Source organism: Astatotilapia calliptera, chromosome 14, assembly GCF_964374335.1.
Source record: "Astatotilapia calliptera chromosome 14, fAstCal68.1, whole genome shotgun sequence".
Lineage (NCBI taxonomy): Eukaryota > Metazoa > Chordata > Actinopteri > Cichliformes > Cichlidae > Astatotilapia > Astatotilapia calliptera.
Window position 1 is genome coordinate 23,419,584 of NC_137435.1, and position 19,401 is coordinate 23,438,984.

At 38.5% G+C, this 19,401-nt stretch overlaps 2 protein-coding genes and 1 long non-coding RNA gene across 7 annotated transcripts; 2 read left to right on the top strand and 1 right to left on the bottom strand.

The window, feature by feature from the left end:
• Positions 1-20: 20 nt before the first annotated feature.
• Positions 21-12,604, top strand: LOC113036545 (beta-galactosidase-1-like protein 2). Of its 5 annotated transcripts, none has more exons than XM_080289206.1 (22): positions 21-92; positions 5,461-5,565; positions 5,748-5,807; positions 6,152-6,292; positions 6,516-6,701; positions 6,884-6,952; positions 7,064-7,159; positions 7,255-7,363; positions 7,446-7,538; positions 7,631-7,712; positions 7,849-7,913; positions 8,099-8,183; positions 8,397-8,534; positions 9,158-9,238; positions 9,345-9,451; positions 9,924-10,070; positions 10,158-10,229; positions 10,534-10,612; positions 11,141-11,228; positions 11,415-11,529; positions 11,668-11,784; positions 11,884-12,604. In XM_080289206.1, the coding sequence occupies exons 5-22, from the start codon at positions 6,538-6,540 to the stop codon at positions 11,992-11,994; spliced, it is 1,818 nt and encodes a 605-aa protein (XP_080145332.1). In that variant the 5' UTR covers positions 21-92; positions 5,461-5,565; positions 5,748-5,807; positions 6,152-6,292; positions 6,516-6,537; the 3' UTR covers positions 11,995-12,604. The 5 variants fall into 5 exon arrangements, with proteins under 5 accessions (XP_080145332.1, XP_026048742.2, XP_080145333.1 ...); XM_026192957.2 differs by having other exon boundaries at positions 6,168-6,292; XM_080289207.1 differs by having other exon boundaries at positions 6,168-6,215.
• LOC145420205 (uncharacterized) lies at positions 9,089-13,393 on the bottom strand. The gene is made up of 3 exons (XR_013901507.1): positions 13,255-13,393; positions 9,909-9,963; positions 9,089-9,536 (listed from the first exon to the last, which is right to left on the bottom strand). It is a non-coding gene; the product is annotated as an uncharacterized LOC145420205 (long non-coding RNA).
• Positions 13,278-19,290, top strand: ilvbl (ilvB (bacterial acetolactate synthase)-like). The gene is made up of 14 exons (XM_026193410.2): positions 13,278-13,412; positions 13,847-14,048; positions 14,720-14,847; positions 14,962-15,212; positions 15,377-15,476; positions 15,569-15,666; positions 15,917-16,053; positions 16,414-16,548; positions 16,755-16,869; positions 16,977-17,146; positions 17,331-17,401; positions 17,494-17,565; positions 17,919-18,024; positions 18,124-19,290. The coding sequence occupies exons 1-14, from the start codon at positions 13,299-13,301 to the stop codon at positions 18,300-18,302; spliced, it is 1,878 nt and encodes a 625-aa protein (XP_026049195.1). The 5' UTR covers positions 13,278-13,298; the 3' UTR covers positions 18,303-19,290.
• The last annotated feature ends 111 nt before the right edge of the window (positions 19,291-19,401 follow it).

Here is a 19,401-nt window from a genome sequence, read left to right on the forward strand (position 1 = left end):
CAACAGCAGTAGCACACAACAAGAGCAGGAGGGAGAGGGAAAAAAAGGCAGCCGGGAGCAACAACAAGAGACAACACCGTCACACTGGAAAGGTACAGTAAAAAAAATGAGTAACACCAAGAAAAGAAGCAAAGTCTGGAACCATTTCAGTCTTATTGACAACACAAAGGCAGAGTGTAGAGTCTGCAAGAAAAGGATATAATATAGAGCCGGCTCCAAAAACAACATGCACAGGCACCTAAGAAATGTCCACCCATCAGTGCAATGGGACGATAAAACGCAGTCAGTTGAGTGTGACATTAATATTTCTCAGTGACAACCTTTCCCTTAATTAAAGGTCTGGGCGTTCTCCCCCCCCCCCCCCCCATATTCTATTGTGTTGTGGTTTGCAGTGTTTTGTGTTGTTTCACTTTCAATTTGTTTAAAAGGAAAAAGCTGAAAATTTAACTACTTAAAAGTTTAAATGTATGAAATGTAAATAGTTGTTTTTTGTATTTTATAATTTATTTATTACAGTTTATGTGGAGTGAATAAATAAAAGTATGTCTAAAGTGGCCACTAGAGACAAAGCACATACAAAACTCCAAAACACAACACAAGTGCTCCAGGATGCTAGGGGCCGTGTTGAGCTTTTGTTACCTAGTGGCTACACAAGCCAGCAAGTACTAACAATCGGATTGGGTGTGTGGTAGCAACAGGTAAATTAATTTTTCTTTAATTATTTGAATATATATAAAAAAAAAAAAACACCCAGCACGCCCCTGCGGGCGGTTTATCCTTCAAGCTCGGGTCCTCTACCAGAGGCCTGGGAGCTTGAGGGTCCTGCGCAGTATCTTAGCTGTTCCCAGGACTGCGCTCTTCTGGACAGAGATCTCCGATGTTATTCCCGGGATCTGCTGGAGCCACTCGCCTAGTTTGGGAGTCACAGCACCTAGTGCTCCGATTACCACGGGGACCACCATTACCTTCACCCTCCACATCCTCTCGAGCTCTTCTCTGAGCCCTTGGTATTTCTCCAGCTTCTCGTGTTCCTTCTTCCTGATATTGCTGTCATTCGGAACTGCTACATCGATCACTACGGCCGTCTTCTTCTGTTTGTCTACCACCACCACTATGTATATGTATATATATATATATATATATATATATATATATATATATATATATATATATATATATATATATATATATATATATATATACACACATATATATATATATATATATATATATATATATATATATATATATATATATATATATATATATACATATATATATATGTGTGTGTGTGTGTGTGTGTATGTATATATATATATATATATATATATATATATATATATATATATATATATATATATATATATACACACATATGTATACATATATATATATATATACATATACATATATACATATACATATATATATATATATATATAGATATATATATATATATATACATACATACATACATATATATATACATATATATATAACATCGGAGGGAATAACATCAGAGATCTCTGTCCAGAAGAGCGCAGTCCTGGGAACAGCTAAGATACTGCACAGGACCCTCAAGCCCCCAGGCCTCTGGTAGAGGACCCGAGCTTGAAGGATAAACCGCCCGCAGGGGCGTGCTGGGTGTTTATATATATATATATATATATATATATATATATATATATATATATATATATATATAAGATAAGATAAGATAACCTTTATTAGTCCCACACGTGGGAAATTTGTTTTGTCACAGCAGGAAGTGGACAGTGCAAAAGTTATGAGGCAAAAATTAGAATACAATAAGAATAAATACAGTACACAACTGTACAGAATAGAATAAAATACTATATACAGTAGAATACAATAAAATAAATATACAATAAGATAAAAATAGAATACAAATACAAATACTATATACAACTGAGTAAAAATACAACGATGACAGAAAGGATTATTGCACTTAGTATTATTGCATATGTATGGATGTGTGTGCTTGATCAGTTAATATATAATCACACAAAACAATCATATATATATATAAAATCACACAAAACAATCATATATATATATACCGTAATTGTCGGGCTATAAGCCGCTACTTTTTGCACAAGCTTTGAACCCTGCGGCTTTTAGTCAGGTGCGGCTTTTCTATAGATTGTCCATGATTTTTGTGATATCATAAGACGATTTGTTTTGTTTGTTCCGCTGTTGTACGGCACTACGTTGCCTGGCGGAAGGATCGGGGTTCAAGAGTGGTATGTTGGTCACATGTCCATCCGCCAGGCAACATAGTGCCGTACAAGTAGCGCGAAAAACAAACTTCAAAGTAGCGCTACGCATTCAGCGGGAGGCGATAAACTTGCGAAAAGCAAGTTGTGCTCAACTCTACCGGTGGATTCTGACAGCGTGGAAAAGTGTGCAAACATCCACGATCACCAACGGATTTCGAAGGGCTGGACTGCTGCATGATGAAGAGGAGGACACCGCCACGGCCCTTCAGAGGGTGTTCGACTCCGACACTGACAATGAGGATTATCTTTGGTTTTGAAAGTGACAACGAAGGAAAGAAGCTGAGAGTGGATGACGAAGCCATCCTGAGCCTGTTCGTATCCGACACTGGAGAAGAGGACTTTGGTGGTTTTAGTGCGCAGGAAGATGGTGGTGAATGACTGACTTTTCTTCTTGTTAAAGCCGTGTCACTGCACCTGAGCCTAAAAGGTAGTCTGAATCTATTTTTCTGGTGTGCTGTAGGTTATTGTTATGTACTACATTTGTTACTCATTTATGAAGCACAGCACATGTGCAAATATGTACCCATAACTTGATTTTCAAAATATTAATAAAAGGGGTGTGTCTCCAAACAGCCATCTCTTTCCTGACAATTCGCTTTGTGCATATTCTCTTACATATGATAAGTCAACATTGAAACACCTGCGGCTTTTGGTCAGGTGCGGCTAATGTATGTACAAAACAGGATTTTCCCCTGATTTTAGCTTGTGCGGCTAATATTCAGGTGCGCTTTGTAGTCCGGGAAATACGGTATATATATATATATATATATATATATATATATATATATATATATATGATTGTTTGTGTGATAATACAAAAACAATAGACATATGCATTCGATTGTGTAATTTAAGTGATCTAGGTAGCTCTGTTTTGGAAGTTCAGTTAACGCTAGAAATGTGTTTTGGAGTTTGTACGAGTTTTGTCTCTAGGGGCCCTCATAAATATTTATATTAGAGATGGCACGATACCACTTTTTTATGTCCGATACCGATACCGATATCATAAATTTGGATATCTGCCGATACCGATATGAATCCGATATAGTGTTTTTTAATCAACAAAACTGTTTTTTAAAATATCTTGCTGCATTTTGCAAGTCTGCAAGTTCATACTCAAGTTTAAAACAACAACTACACTAAAGCTATTCTGTTATACCTGTATACAAAAAAAATATTTCATAGTTCAGCAATACTGATCAATCTAATAAACTTAGACCTACACCATTCTCCCTATTCTGGTATTTTAAAGAGTACTTAGCGTAAATATTAAGCAACCTAACTAATAGGGTTCCAACTCCCAGCAACAACAAAATTAAATAAATAAAAAATAGGGAACCACCCCTCACGCTCCACCTCATGATGCTTAATCGACGTAATCAACCTTAATTTGATGCAGTGTGAAAAAAAATGCACAGAAATATTAAATAGATTCAACATCTTTCTTCAACAAAATTGCAGACTGCACAGATGGTACCTTCCCAAAGGAAAAAGTACTATAGCTTACTAGGGTATATATATTAGACTTAATAGTCACTATATACAGTAATTGACTTCTATTCGTTTTACATCAAATTAAAACTTTGGGTGTCAGATAATTATTTATTAAAAGCTAGACATTTTAAATGAGAATAAGAAAGAAAAGTATGTCTTTGTGCCCCCTTTTCCCAGTTAATGCCCTATCGGCCCCCCTGGCTAAACTTTGCTAGATCCGCCCCTGCACAGTTACCAGCGTCAGCTACTTAGAAAACGATCCTGGTGTAGAAAGTAATATTAAATAAATTCTAACAACAGCTTATCAAGCTTAAACGTGCTGCTGTTGTTCAGCCGCTGGTTTCCTCTTTCTGGTGCAAAGTGGGCCAAAAACAAACAAGAAAGACGGACTCGCTACAGAAAAGCCGATCAGCTGATCATTTAAGCAGTTTCACGATTGAAGTAGCAGCCTGAGAGCGAGAGGCAGTCGCTTGTTAAGCTTAACGTGGGAATGCTTTACAAACATTCAGAGATGGACTTACACACTTGCTTTACTTCTCTCGGGGATAACTTTGTCGGAGATGAAATGCCAGGTTGCTAGCGAAGCTCCAAATGCTATCCAGACCACCGACAGGTCCCGCATGCCACAGCCGCTCTATCACGTGATGCATACTGCTCCGACGTGCTAACGTTCTGAGGTGAGTTACAGCGTGTTGCAAGTTTTGTGAGGTGCTTTCGTGATATTTAATGGATCGGATTACATTTTTTATTTTTCTCCGATATCCGATCCAGTAATTTAGGTCAGTATCGGACCGATACCGATACATAATATCGGATCGGTCCATCTCTAATTTATATATAAACATATATATATAAAGAAAACCACGTTTTTTTACATTACTAATTCCTTTTGTGCATAATTTTATATTGTTGTCCATAATTAGTTAATTAAAGCAACAAAACAACCTGAAGATCCAGTTGGGAGCCAAAAGAACCGACTCTTTTTAGTGAGCCGAAGGAGCCGGTTCTCTAAAAAGATCCGGAAATCCCATCACTACAATGAAACGCGACAACTACGGTAGATACTTAGGGACCACCAAAAAGTTCACCTGCTCATTGAAAACGGAGAGCACTCTAAATTCTTGTAAATAATTTATTGAATGACAGATTTTTTTAAAATGGGATCTACAGACAGACCCTTGTCTTTTTAGTGGCTGACTTTGTCTTGTGTGTTATTTTAATGAATAAATAAATAAAAATCCATGTTATTGGCAGGAAAGCAATCAATCCAGAATGCTATTTAATGAGGTGTAATAAATATGTGTAAACCTGATAAAACAGGCAAATAAGGGGGAAAGGGAATGTTCCCGAATTTTTACATTTTTTTCATTATTGCTTTGTTTGGTGAAGATACATTTGAAGCTATAGAAATTACAACAGCAGCTAACTTTATTGATTGACACAATGCTATAAAATTACTTTACATTAGAATAACAACACAAAACATAATTTTGCTTTTTAGGATATACACACCAGCAGTAAGCCCAGCTGTTAGCGTTACAGTTTTTCAGGTGCCACTTTCAGGGCTGCTAAAGATCCAAGAGTCTTTCCAGCTGGTGTCTTGCAATGGCCTGTGTGCTCAGGGTTGAGGGAACAGCCACCTGTCACCCTTTGGTCTCTTTCACAGTTTGAATGGCCTGATTCCACCTTGTGTGCACTGGGATGTGGCCTCGCCATAGCTGCCCTTGCAGAAGCACACAAAACCACTTCTCCTGTCCATATGGTTAGAGAGGTACTTCCACTCTTTAAGAATGTGTGATGGTGCTGGCGGGTGTAATCAAATGCCTAGAAAATACTTCAGAATATGTCAATCAGCCATTAAACTCCTTCTCCTATGTTCCTGTTTGTGCGCTTATAAAAAGGTAAATAATTGTGAACAGCCCCTAACCTCATAATGCAAATTTTCATTCACAGGGAACTTCTTGTTCTTTTCTTGTTACAAGCACCGTGGATGAACCAGAAGTCTCAACAAAGGTACTCCACCTGCCTTCGCTGGTCATACTTTAAGTTATGTTTGTAACCGCAATTACACTGAACAGTTGAACTGATTGAACAATTAGTTGTTCAATAAAGTTGAACCTTTAGCATTTCCTACCAAGTACACTTTGTTAATGTGACGTTGTTCCGTTTGCCCTCTAAACCGAGAAAAACAAAACATGTAAAAACTGAGCAAAGAAATATGAAGAGACCAACATTACTGTGGACAGTGTGATTTCTGTTTTCTGTAAGGCAGTGCTTCACTGACAAAGACTAAGGGGTAGAGAGAGAGTGAGAGAGAGAGAGAGAACTATTATATTTTTGTTCTAAAACAACAATAGTTTCCCTTATCCACAGTGTTTGAGGCCTCCCAGCACCATCCACCCCTTCCACGAATGCGCTCTGGTAAGCTCAGCTTCAAGCCACAGCACTGACAGTGTTTTTGATGTAGCTGGCAGTTTCAACTTTCATGTTAAGTCTTGGTAAGGTTTTCCATTTACTCTACCTAAAATGTATGCGTTATTTGTGCAGTCTGCAGGTACTACAATGTTTTAAATGCATCATTTGTTACTGTAATGTCATGCTAAAATGTTTCAAATGCTTTGACACAGCTTAAAAACACCATAATCCAGCATGCAATACCTGCTTTAAAAAAATGAACTTTTTTCTGTTAGATTATATGTTAGTGATTTTTTTCCCCCTCAGACATCACCTTGATGTGAGAAGAATGAGTCGTTTAGAGGGACTGAAGGCCAACTCGTCTCAGTTTACTCTAGAAGGAGAGCCTTTCCGCATCCTGGGAGGCTCTGTCCATTACTTCCGTGTCCCCAGAGCCTACTGGGAGGACAGGCTGCTGAAGATGAAGGCCTGTGGTCTCAATACACTCACAACGTACGTTCCCAGTGCACATTCTGTACGCCTTAAATCACAAGTATCTGTTCTTTTGGTGAAGTAAGCCAAATAGAAACCAGTTTAGGGTCTATGTGGAAGGCCTGTTGAACATTTCTCCTCCTTATACACTGTACTATTGCTGATGATACAAAGAATATATTCTTTGCTGCTTTATTTTTCAGATATGTGCCATGGAACCTCCATGAGCCTGAGAGGGGAACATTTAATTTTCAGGATCAGCTGGACCTTAAGTAAGTTTCCCACCTAAATGTGTTACGTTTGTAGGACTACTTTTTTTTTTTTTTAAGACATACAAAGTATTTATTTCTGAAAAGAGCATGAAGCATCTGTGCCTGTCTCAGGGCCTATGTCAGTTTGGCAGCACAGCTGGGTCTCTGGGTTATACTGCGTCCTGGACCTTACATCTGCGCTGAATGGGACTTGGGCGGGTTGCCTAGGTAGTATCATCTTCCCATCAATTTGAAGCTGTTCCATAAATACGCAGTATACCACACCGTGTCTTCTCTCTTGTTCCTCTTTTTTTTTTCTCTAGCTGGTTGCTACAAGATGAAGAGATGCAGTTGAGGACAACTTATCCTGGATTCGTAAATGCTGTCAACTTGTACTTTGACAAGCTCATCTCAGTTATCAAGCCTCTGATGGTAAGTCCAGGTGGCTGTTTTCTCACTACATTTTAAGCCAAAAGAATAACTAGAGTTTTCTCTGTTTGGTTTTGTTTTTTAGTTTGAAGGAGGCGGCCCGATCATTGCAGTCCAGGTTGAGAATGAATACGGCTCATTTGCAAAAGATGACAAATATATGCCATTTATAAAGAATGTGTGTATTATTGCCAATTTTAATCATTAAAATGGTTTGTGACATTGCAGCATGATGGATTCCTGCACCCTTCGTTGTCTTTTTTGCTGTAGTGTCTCCAGTCCAGAGGGATCAAAGAGCTTCTGATGACTTCAGACAACTGGGAAGGCTTAAGATGTGGAGGGGTGGAAGGAGGTAATAACACTGATAAACCTTGAGCTAAAGAAAGATACAAACAATCGTTGTCTGTGTCCTTTGTTCGCTTTTTACTTTATGGTTTTGTCCTTGTTATTGGATCGTGTTTGAGAATGTGACATCTTGCTTATTTCAGCTCTAAAAACAATAAACCTTCAGAGACTCTCATTTGGAGCCATCCAACATTTGGCTGACATACAGGTAAGTGATGGTCAACGATGATCTGCGATTGTCATGACAGGTTGACATTTCAATCTGAAAGACATTTAAGTCAACTGAGAAATACTTTGGGGATTTTTATTATGAATTGATGGTAATGTTTTATTCAGCCTGTGACAGTGAGGAGCAAGATAGAGCCTACTTAATACACGTGTTCTGTTGTGTAGCCCCAGAAACCTCTAATGGTAATGGAGTACTGGTCTGGATGGTTTGATGTCTGGGGAGAACATCATCACGTGTTCCACGCCGAGGGTTTGCAAATGTTTTTTTTAACTCACACAATTTTTCCAAGCATATGTTCATTTTATGACAAGATTCAAAGTGACAAGTGTTTATTTATTTGAAATGTTTAGGCAGATTGTAAATATGCACTTTAAAACTCCATATATTGCTGCTTGTTGGTCTTTGTGTGTTATGTCGTCACACACTGCTACAGTGGAAAATCTGTGCTGCCCTTTATGACAGACATGCTGGCTGTGGTGTCCGAGATCTTGGATCGAGGCGTTTCCATTAATCTGTACATGTTTCATGGCGGAACCAGCTTTGGCTTCATGAACGGCGCAATGGACTTTGGCGCCTACAAATCTCAGGTCACCAGTTACGGTAGGGTGGGATTAACCTTAGACCCCAGAGCCCAGAGATCAAAGCACAAAGAAGTGTTTTACATGTTTGAGGGATATCTTTTCCAGCAGTGACACATTACACCAGTCTTTGCAGCCATTCACTGGCTACCTGTTAGTTTTAGAATTGAGTTTAAGATTTTTATTGCTGATTTTTAAAGCCCTACACGACCTGGTCCCTTCATTTATATTGTATTTATTTTTCACTTTTTACTTTTCCTATTTTTTGCCCCTGGTATTCTTTAATATTACTGCATATTATTCTCGCTTTGTTTTGAAAAGTGCTGCATAAATGCAAGCACTCTTACAAGAAAACTTTTACTTCTTGATTGTAAATAAGAACTACTTCAAACAGAGCAAAATAACTTTGGGAGAAATTTATCTGAAGTGGACTTTTTTGTTTTAATTTGACCCCTGTTAAATCTGTTAACGTGGAAGGGGCATGGTTTATGTACTATAATACAGCTTGTTAGCTGTGGTTTAAATCAATGCAGAAAACACAGACAACATAACGGCTCTCCAAAAATAAAACCAAAATTTTGCTCGTTTAAATGTTTAATATCTTTTCATTTTAAAAAGTCAGCCGTCTCAATGGTTTCTTGGCAGATTATGATGCTCCCCTATCTGAAGCTGGGGACTGCACTCCAAAATATCACCACCTGAGGAATTTATTCAGCCAGTACCACTGTAAGTTCTTCTTAAGGATCCATATTTATTTTAATTTATGAAAAACAATGTAAATCTACTAAAATGTCTAACTCAGGCATGACTGGATGTTTTTGCGAACTCACAGCTGAGCCTCTTCCTGGAGTGCCCTCTTCTCCGGAAAGGAAAGCTTACAGCCCTGCTTTTATCCAGCAACACCTGTCACTGTGGGACATCTTGCAATTCAGCGACAAGGTGAGCTGCAGATGGCAAGCGCCCATCTGGTAGAGTTGATAGTATAACTGACAAAACTAGATCAGAGCAGATAAATATGGGGTCCCTGGTGGAAGGAGAGCAAACATGGTACAATGAGTATCAAACAGACATGACGCTGCTGTTATCAGCATGTGTGTCTTTGTGCAGCAATCTGGCAACTTGCTGCTTATATGCTTAAGACAGATGTCTCACAACTTGCAGTTAGGTTTGACCTTACTTCTCCTTTAGCTATGTTTCTTCCCCTTTCTGAATGTAATTCAGGTAGTCTTTCATGAGCACTTGTGAAAGCTTACATTAAGAAACTGTAATTTTCAAGCCACAACACTACTCCTGTTTTTTCCCCATGTGTTGTGATGCAGCAAGAGATCTGATCAAATTGCATTATGTTTCAAATTCTTAAATTTTTCTTAATGTTTTACCATTTACTTGATTTTACCTCCCATTTCTCCAGCCGCACAAGTCAGACAAGCCAGTGAACATGGAGAATCTCCCTGTGAACAATAACAATGGTCAGTCATATGGTTATACACTGTATGAAACCACTATCACTGGTGGAGGCGCCCTAAACTCCAGGAACAACATTAGAGACAGAGCAGTGGTAAGAGCATACCAGTGATAAAGTAACCACAGATCCAAAATACAGCATAATTATACACTGCCTGTGTGACTTTTCAATCTTTTCCAGGTTTTTGTGAACAGGGAGTGTGTTGGTTGTTTGGACTATAAGACTCATGAGGTTGCACTCCCTGATGGAAAGGTGCTGATCATTTTTTCTGTATCTACTCTGAACTTTACAAAGTGATACTTAAATTAAGGATTAGGGTTAATATGCTTAATCATCCCATTTTACCCCCAAATTTGTCTTTGGAGTGAAGTTACAAAACACAATAGTGCCATTAGTTAATTGGGCCGTAAACTCTCTTTGCACACTATGATTTATTCCCACAGTCCATAGACGTGTGTGTTAGGACTTGGAATATTCATAGACTCAAAGAAAATTGTACATAGTCATCTTTTATTTATACTCAACATTTAAAGCACTAATTTTTTGTATATCAAAGGGGGAGAGGACATTAAGCTTCCTTGTGGAGAACTGTGGAAGAGTGAATTATGGGAAAGCTCTGGATGAACAGCGCAAAGGTATTCCACATGCTGCTGTGTGTTTTTTACATAGCTATATCAAAGTGACTGCTTCAGTCTTTTGACAAAATGTCATTCAGAAAGTTTTACAATTTAAATTCAGCAAATTTTCATACTGATAATAATACTTCTGCTGTCAGATTGCATAGCTGCATGGACTTTCAGGCCAGGGCACATATTTTTTAAGCTTAAGTCCTAAAAGATGTTCTATGCTTACTGCTTTATTTTTATTTATTTTTTTTGCCTTTGTTTTGTATGAAGAAAAAGTAAATAAAATCCAGAGTAAGTATCTGGTTAGACATCCACATTTGTGGACAGTGCTAGTAAAATAAAAGTATTCATTTCCTAATGAGGTTGGAAGGACACACGTTTTTTTTCCTGCATGCACTATTAAACCTATCAGTTGCAATCAAGACTAGTTATTTTTTACATGTGTATATATATATATATATATATATATAAGTCATTTAAAGTAACGTATAAACGACATAACTGTAAGGAATATTCAGTTTATAATTCAAATTACAGGTATTGTGGGAGACATTGTGTTGAACAACACTCCACTGAGAGGATTTTCCATCTCCTGCTTTGATATGAAGCCCAGCTTTATAAAAAGGTCTGTTATCTGGATTAAAACGTCTTTCTTGCCAAAATCGTACAGTGTTTAGAATGGCAGGTTTCTAAGTGTACCTTTTCATTGTCTATGTTAAAGGGAAGATTCAATCAAAAATTGCTCGAGTCTCCTTGTATAGATTCAATGTGCACTTTGATAACAGTATGTGTTTTGTGGCTCTTGTTTTAGATTAACAAATTCAGGCCAATGGAAAACTGACTTCAAGTCACATTGTATCCCCGGGTTTTTCCAGGCCAGGCTCTGTGTCGATGGCCCTCCCAAAGACACCTTTGTCAGCCTTCGTGTGAGTATAACAGTTTGTGTGGAAAACATTAACTAACCAGCAAGTAAGCTAGAGGGTTTTTTCTTAAAAAAAAAAACAATACATGCTGTATTGGCTGGCTGGCTAGTTTCTGTTTGTTGATAGTGTATTTATCCACAGAGTTGGGGTAAAGGCATTATATTTGTCAATGGGCAGAACCTTGGACGTTATTGGTTTATTGGCCCCCAGCATTTCCTTTATCTCCCAGCACCTTGGCTTAGAAGTGGAGAGAATGAGGTACCTGTGTAATATCAAAAGATGGAACATGAATTATAAGTGTAACTTGTAATTAAAGAACCTTAGTTAATTTATGTTTATTTTTCTGCTCTCTTTCAGATTATTGTCTTTGAGGAACAACGGGTGCATGATAAACTACTGTTTGCTGAAAATCCTGATTATGGAAAGGTTATCGATGTGTACAAACTTCCTTTCTGCACACTGCTGTGAACATGCTGTAAAACAACAAACTAACTTTAACACATACACACAGACAAAGACAACCATGCTCTTTCATTAAAAGACTGATAGATTCATTATGTTAATACTGTCTAGCCTATAAAATCTATTGTAAATATTTTCATTCAAATTATAAAATCTTGCATTTTGTTTTGTTTCCTTTACTATGCAATCTGCTGATTTCACTCAACTTATTATTTAACATGCATCTTGCTCTCACTACAAATAATGCAGTTTGAACCCATTTTACACATCTTGAACCTTTGACTGTGTAAAGTCCCTGATTTGACCAGAGCAGGAGTGTCAAACTCATTTCATGTTGTGGCTCATGCAGCACACTTGGATCTTAAATGGGCTGGATCAGTGAAAATCCCCTTTCTGTCGTTGTATAGAAGTTTAACTACACATTTAAAATCCCCGAGAAGTGCAATTTCAACAGTATGTCTCAGCTTTTCGACATGATACATTATAGCCGATGAAAGAAATCTGTTAACACAAATAATTAAATGGCTAAAATTATACTTTTTTGTCTTTTCACTGTGAACCCGTTGTAAAAATTGAATTCTATAGCAGAGAGTAAAAAAAAAAAAAAGAAAAACAAGATTTTTTTTCTGTCATTTGTTTATTTATCTGTTACTGCAATGGGAAGGTCTATGTCTCACGTTTGACACACCTGAACTAGAGACCGTCCTTGGCTTGAACAGCGCCCTCACGTTCACTAAAGACGGAAATAAATCTGTACCTTGACAATAAAGGTACAATGTTTGCCATACATGTGAGCATACGATTAAATACACAGCAACTAATGAAGACACAAGTGTAACTTTTATTGCGTTCATGGCTACAGAAAAATAATAACAACTGGAAAAGAAAATCCCCATGTATACCCCATAAATAAATGCTGTGAACTTTAGCAGCAGTCATATATTTTGAAAATTACTAAACGGAAGTACCCTATATCCTTTACAGGCGGCTTTACCATCAACTGTCACATTTCTTTCTGTGTCGGCGCAGGTGTAAAGTAAGGGTACCTGGTCGTTTCAAGTTGTAGACGACCAAATGTCCTTCAGAGCCTCGGAGTAACTTAAAATTTTATAACTTCTGAGTGAATGTAGTTGCACGTGTACGCCTTTGAAATGGGTGTATAGCAGTTGTAGAAGAAGCTCCATAGTTTATTAGCCTAGCTTGAACCGGTGAGCTGCTGAACCGGTAGCTCCATAGATTTTGATATAATAAGTTTAGCTTATTTACCGTAGTGTCTTTTCAGAAATTGGGATTTGCTTCCGCATTCCAGCATGGAGCCTTTTGGAGTCGTCGGCATTGTTCTCGGATCCTTTACAAGCCTGGTGCTGGGTGGGCTACTGTTTGCAGCCTACAAACTTGGCATACTCTACCAATTGTTCCACAAAGTAGGTATTTTAAAAAAAGTCAACACCGTAATCTGTGTGCTTTCTGTGCTATCCTTCGTTATGCACTCTGTTTTCAGTCATTGCATAATCTGTGGCCACTTAAAAAAAAAAAGTCTTCTACAGGCAGTCAGTGTTGAAGCGTAAGCTGGACTCTATTCACGTAAACTTTGACCAGCCTTGTGGTTTTCCAGCACAAAGGTTATCAGATCCCCGCGGCTCCACATCAACACTGCAGCCCTGAACAATATGCGGTTGTTGCATAATAGGAAACGACAGTGGGATGAAAAGGAGTGTGACAGGTGGCCCTACAGAGCACAGTCAGCTCTTTATATTAGACAGCGGTTTTATTTTAGTTTGCACGATTGTTTATGTGGTTACAACAGCCACGATCTTGTCTGCAGTAACCTAATTCTGTCCCTCTTTACTTATTCCAGACTGACACAAAGAGCTCCAAGCACGGTGGCGACATTGTGGCAGAGGTCCTCCATGCCCATGGGGTCAAGTACATTTTCACTCTTGTGGGTGGGCATATTTCACCTATCCTGGTGGCTTGCGAGAAGATGGGGATCCGGATTGTGGACACTAGGCACGAGGCCACTGCAGTCTTCGCTGCTGATGCTGTGGCAAGACTTTCAGGTGCAGGTTTAGATTGCGTGAAAATGCATCTCCAGTGATACGACTCATTCTTAATGTGCGCACACGTTGTGTTCGTACAGCTTATTCTAAACAAAACGTGGGCGTTGAAGTCTTGTCAGGGTTTGTCTTAACAGCAGGCGTTCCACCTCCTGCAGACATTATGATTTATCAAGCAAAGGTGCATCTAACAGCATTCTTAGAGGCTAAAAGGAGTTAACACTTCCTTGAAACAATGGCTTGGTTTAGATGTTATTAAGGTGGCATGAATAATAATTTAAAAACCTGCTAAAAACCTGACCTGATCACTTGATTTTGGTTTGATCATGAACAAAGTGTCTTTCAACATTATGTGTCTTACTGTCCTAGTTTGCATTAGCTGGACAGTATCAGATCCCCATGGCTATCAGAAGATGGGTTTTTTTTTCACAATTTTGGTCTCTGTTCAGATGTTGTTACACCCCTATTACCCCCCAGTTGAGAAATTCACATTATTACTGCACCAAAACGAATAGAGGGATTCAAATAAATTAATGCAGAAGTAAAACATAACTTATAGCAACAATACTACACAGCAATGGAACAAAAATGTACACTACACAAGGTAGAGATAAATGTAGGTGCACCTTAGTAATAGCTCTGACAGCAAGCTGTTATGCTTGTTTCTGCTTCAGGTACGGTTGGTGTAGCCGCTGTGACGGCTGGCCCAGGCCTCACTAACACAGTGACCGCAGTGAAGAATGCTCAGATGGCTGAATCTCCTTTGCTGCTCATTGGAGGAGCTGCTGGCACGCTACTCCAGGTGGAGTGGATTCAGATATTATTAATGCCACCACAATATTAATGTGCATGCAGAGTAAAACGACAGGCAAAAAAAAGCATTCTTCAGTGTTTATCAATTGTGTTTGCGGAACAGGGCAGAGGAGCACTGCAAGATATCGACCAGATGTCTCTCTTCAAGCCTTTGTGTAAGTTCTGCACCTCCATCAGGACTGTCAGAGAAATTGTGCCTACGGTCAAGAAGGCGTTGGCCATTGCTCAGTCAGGAACGCCTGGTCCTGTTTTCATAGAGTTCCCCATTGACACGCTCTACCCCTTCCACCTGGTGTCTAAGGAGTTTGTTGTTAAGAACCCTCCCAAAGGCCTGATGGGAAGAATTGTCTCATGGTATGTTGTTTTTGCACTGCATGCTACTGTTTGGGTTATTTATAATGTTTGCATCTTTTATAATATCATAATTTGGGAATTTCTTTCCTCATTATTCTTCCCTAATCAGAAGTGTGTTCATATGTTCTGAATTATTTGATTTTTGTGGTCTGCTTTCTTCAAAGGTACCTTCATAACCACCTCATGAATCTCTTTGCTGGAGCCTGGGAGCCCAGGGATATGTCTCCACTTCCCGTTCACATCCCTCAAGCCACAGACAATCAGGTAAGTCTTGTAGTAAATGTTCGTCAATACGTAAATGCTCTGGCCATTGGAGATTGACAGCATTTTTAAACATTTTTTTCGATGCATGCCAGATCCAAAAGTGCCTAGAGCTGGTGAGTCGAGCCAAGAAACCTGTTATTGTGCTGGGTAGCCAAGCAACACTACCCCCAACACCAGTGGATAACATCAGGTAAAAGATGAGTCACGTGTCCTTTTATTTTTCTGCCACTCTTTGTTGTTTGGTGTTGATACTGGAAGTGTTTGTTAAAATGTGTTAAACTATTCCTGTGGTGAGCCTTAAGCAAATTTTTCTTCAGTCTTCAAATATCAGTGAAATTATATTTTGGTATTTTTACTTGGATGTTACATCTGGTCAAAATGGTTTCCCCCTTTTTAAAAAATGTTTTTATTTATTTCATTTATTTGTTTATTTTAAACAGGAAGGCTTTGGAGGATCTGGGCATCCCCTGCTTTCTCGGGGGTATGTGTCGTGGCTTGCTGGGTAAAGACAGCCCCATCCACATCCGACAAAACAGACGAGATGCTCTGAAGGAAGCCGATGTGGTAGTCCTGGCAGGTCAGGCAAACATTGTTTCCTTTTTATTCCATAATGATAAAAAGAGAAATAACATTTTGAGACCAACCTATTTAATATTAATATTATAATCTAAAGAAAATTGTGCAGGATAACTGCGTTTCAAAATATGTCGGAGTAAATATTTAACAAAGTTCCACGATGGATCAGTGTTATTGATTGCATTTTTAATTTTTCAGTAATTCTTTTGCATCTTTTTTTCTCCTTCTGGATTTAATTTATTCTGGAAGTATGTGTTGCGATACAGAGAGAGGTTAAACTGTGTTTTTTACATAGTGTGTATAGCTGCAGGCTCACCACGATCCCTGGAGAAATATTGACTTTTGTGCACCGTGTTTACAGGCACTGTGTGTGACTTCCGGCTGAGTTACGGCAGAACTCTCAGCAGACGCAGCAAGATCATCGCTGTCAACAGAGACAAGACACAGCTGCTAAAAAACTCAGACATGTTCTGGAAACCAACTATAGCAATTCAGGGTATGTTTGCCCCCTGATTTCATGCTAGCTTTAAAGGAAGGAAAGATTCAAAAATCTTTAGATAATCATAAAATATTGTACATGTGGTGCATATAAATATAAGCATACTCCTGATTTTTTTTTTTCTTTAGAGTTGGACCTAAGAATAAATACATTAATTCAACAACTGCAAAAAAAACCCCCAAAACTGTATGTTGTATTTTCAGGTGATGCTGGATCATTTTTAGTGCGACTTTCCGAAGGGCTGAAGGGCCATCGCTGTCCAGAGGAATGGCCTCAGAGCCTCAAAGCAGGGGATGCGACCAAAGAAGCTGCAAACAAGTAAGCAGTGGGGTTGTGTTAAAGTATGCATTGCAAAATCTTCTATCTGTAACCATCACAAAAGCTAACATGTTGCTTTTTTAAAATTTATTTATTTTTTATTTCAGGGCTAAAGCTGAGGAGAAGACTGAATACCACTTAAATCCCTTGAAAGCCCTCCATTGTGTGGATGAGCTGATGGCTGAGGACAGCGTCATTGTTGCAGATGGAGGAGATTTTGTAGGAAGTGCCGCTTACATAATGAAACCAAGAGGACCTCTGTGTTGGCTCGATCCAGGTAGGATGCTGCTGACAAAGCAAATAGTTTAATTAAAACAATGAAATATTTTGGTTGTTTAAACCAAGAGCTTTATAAGTAAAACAAAAATCCATAGTGCACAAGTTTTGGCTGGATGATAACTATATTCTGAGTTAGTTGCAATCATGATGTTTTAATCTTGCTCTTCATTCCTTTCCTATAGGAGCCTTTGGGACTCTGGGAGTTGGAGGTGGTTTTGCTTTGGGGGCTAAACTGTGCCGGCCTGAATCTGAGGTATGTCTGGGGAGCTTTGCCTGATCATCTGATGATCAGTTTAAAAAATCATTGACGTTTTAAAAACAAAAGCTATGTTGTGTTTGTTTCAGGTGTGGATAGTCTATGGTGATGGCTCCTTAGGATACAGTATTGCAGAGTTTGACACATTCACTAGACACAAGGTAAAATCACACACAATCCTATTTAGATTACATGTATGTAATCTATGGAAGCAAGGTAGCTAACAGTAGTCAGTTAGGATCAGTGCACATGTGGTCTAGAGAAAGATCTAATGATCAAAACCAAATGAAAATAATGCAAGTGTTAGCTACTGGTGTGTACGGCCTTAAACATCACAGACTCAGTTCTTGTGTCATACAATGGAAAGATGCACTACATAATATGTTTTCATACTTGCTGTATGACCGCTATGGACCACTGACACGACAGCTTATTTAAGCATTCATTTTTTTGTGTGTGCATATTTTTCTGCTGATGTCTTTTGATAATGCATGCTCTGCTTTTCACACCTCAGACACCAGTGATAGCTCTGGTGGGAAATGATGCGTGCTGGAGTCAGATATCCAGAGAGCAGGTTCCTATGCTCGGCAGCAACGTGGCATGCGGCCTTGCATATACAGGTAGATTTATAATGTTCATGTTCGTGCTGTGATTGGTTGTAGAATACACTCAGTGATGTCTGGGCATATGTTAAAAGGTAAATTCTCTTCTTTTTGCAGACTATCACATCGTGGCAGATGGCTACGGTGGTAAGGGCTACCTTATAGGCTCTGAAAATGAAGAAAAGTTAAATGATATCGTCAGACAAGCTCAGAGGGATGCCCGGGAGGGCAAGGCTGCACTTATCAATGTTCTGATAGGGAAGACCAATTTTAGAGATGGCTCTATTTCGATATAGAATATCTGTGTAATACAGTAACCATGCATTATTTATCCTTTAACTCTGGCTACCCTGATGGACTCTTAATATCTAGGTTTGTGCAGGATTCTTTTAGTGTGACCTGGATCCAATCTCTGCTAGTGCACTTAAAGCCATAATTCACTCTGATAAATCACCTTTTAGTGTGCCGAGCTCTCTTGGATCACTTATTATTTCCTCCATCAGACTAGCAATGAATTCATAGCAAATCCACTATATATCAGTTATGACTGTTATCCTCCCTGTTGTGATACAGATATTTAGCATTAAGTTTCACTTAAAACATAGCTCCATACCTGCCAGCCTAGACAACGATACAGTCTGTGCTTAGAATTTTCAGAGAATAGCTGCTGCATTTTTTTTAAAGGGGGGTAAAAGGGAATGTTAAGGGATTATTCCTGTTTGGAAATTTTGTGGTTCAGTTTTTGACGGTTAAACAGCCGATTACAACTTTTGCAAATAAACAGTGAATGAAATCACTCGTGTGAGAGAGAGCATTAGCTACCAGTATGCCTTTTTCTCCTGTTCTGACATGAACACATAGCCTTTTTATGTGGACACAAGGCATCTTAGAACTGTATGTAGTTCATAATTTATAATTTAGGAAATCACTTTGTAGAATGGGGAAAACATTTTGTTTTTGAATGTTGATAACTGACTAACGGTATGCCTTCATAACGTTTGATTGTATCTTCAAAATGCATTGCCATGAAGAGACTGAAAACGTGTCTGCTGATTCGATTATATGTCTAAACAATATTTGATACTAACTTGTTTGCAGTGATATGGGCTAAGCCTGTACACAGTTTGGATTGCACTATTATCGTAAGATATTTACTCACCAGGTGAACACATCAGTTATTACACTCCTGTATGTACTGTTGTCTTGTTTGGCACATTGTGTGTTGAAATTTTAATCATAAAATGTTAATTTGGATTGATTCTGAAATAAATTTTTAAGAAAGGAGGTAATGTGAGTTTTTTATTTATTTACTTATTTATGTAAAACTGATTTAGATGTTTTAGGTGGCATGTTTACAGAAGTTTGTAATGACAGCAAGCATTCATTATCTCTGCA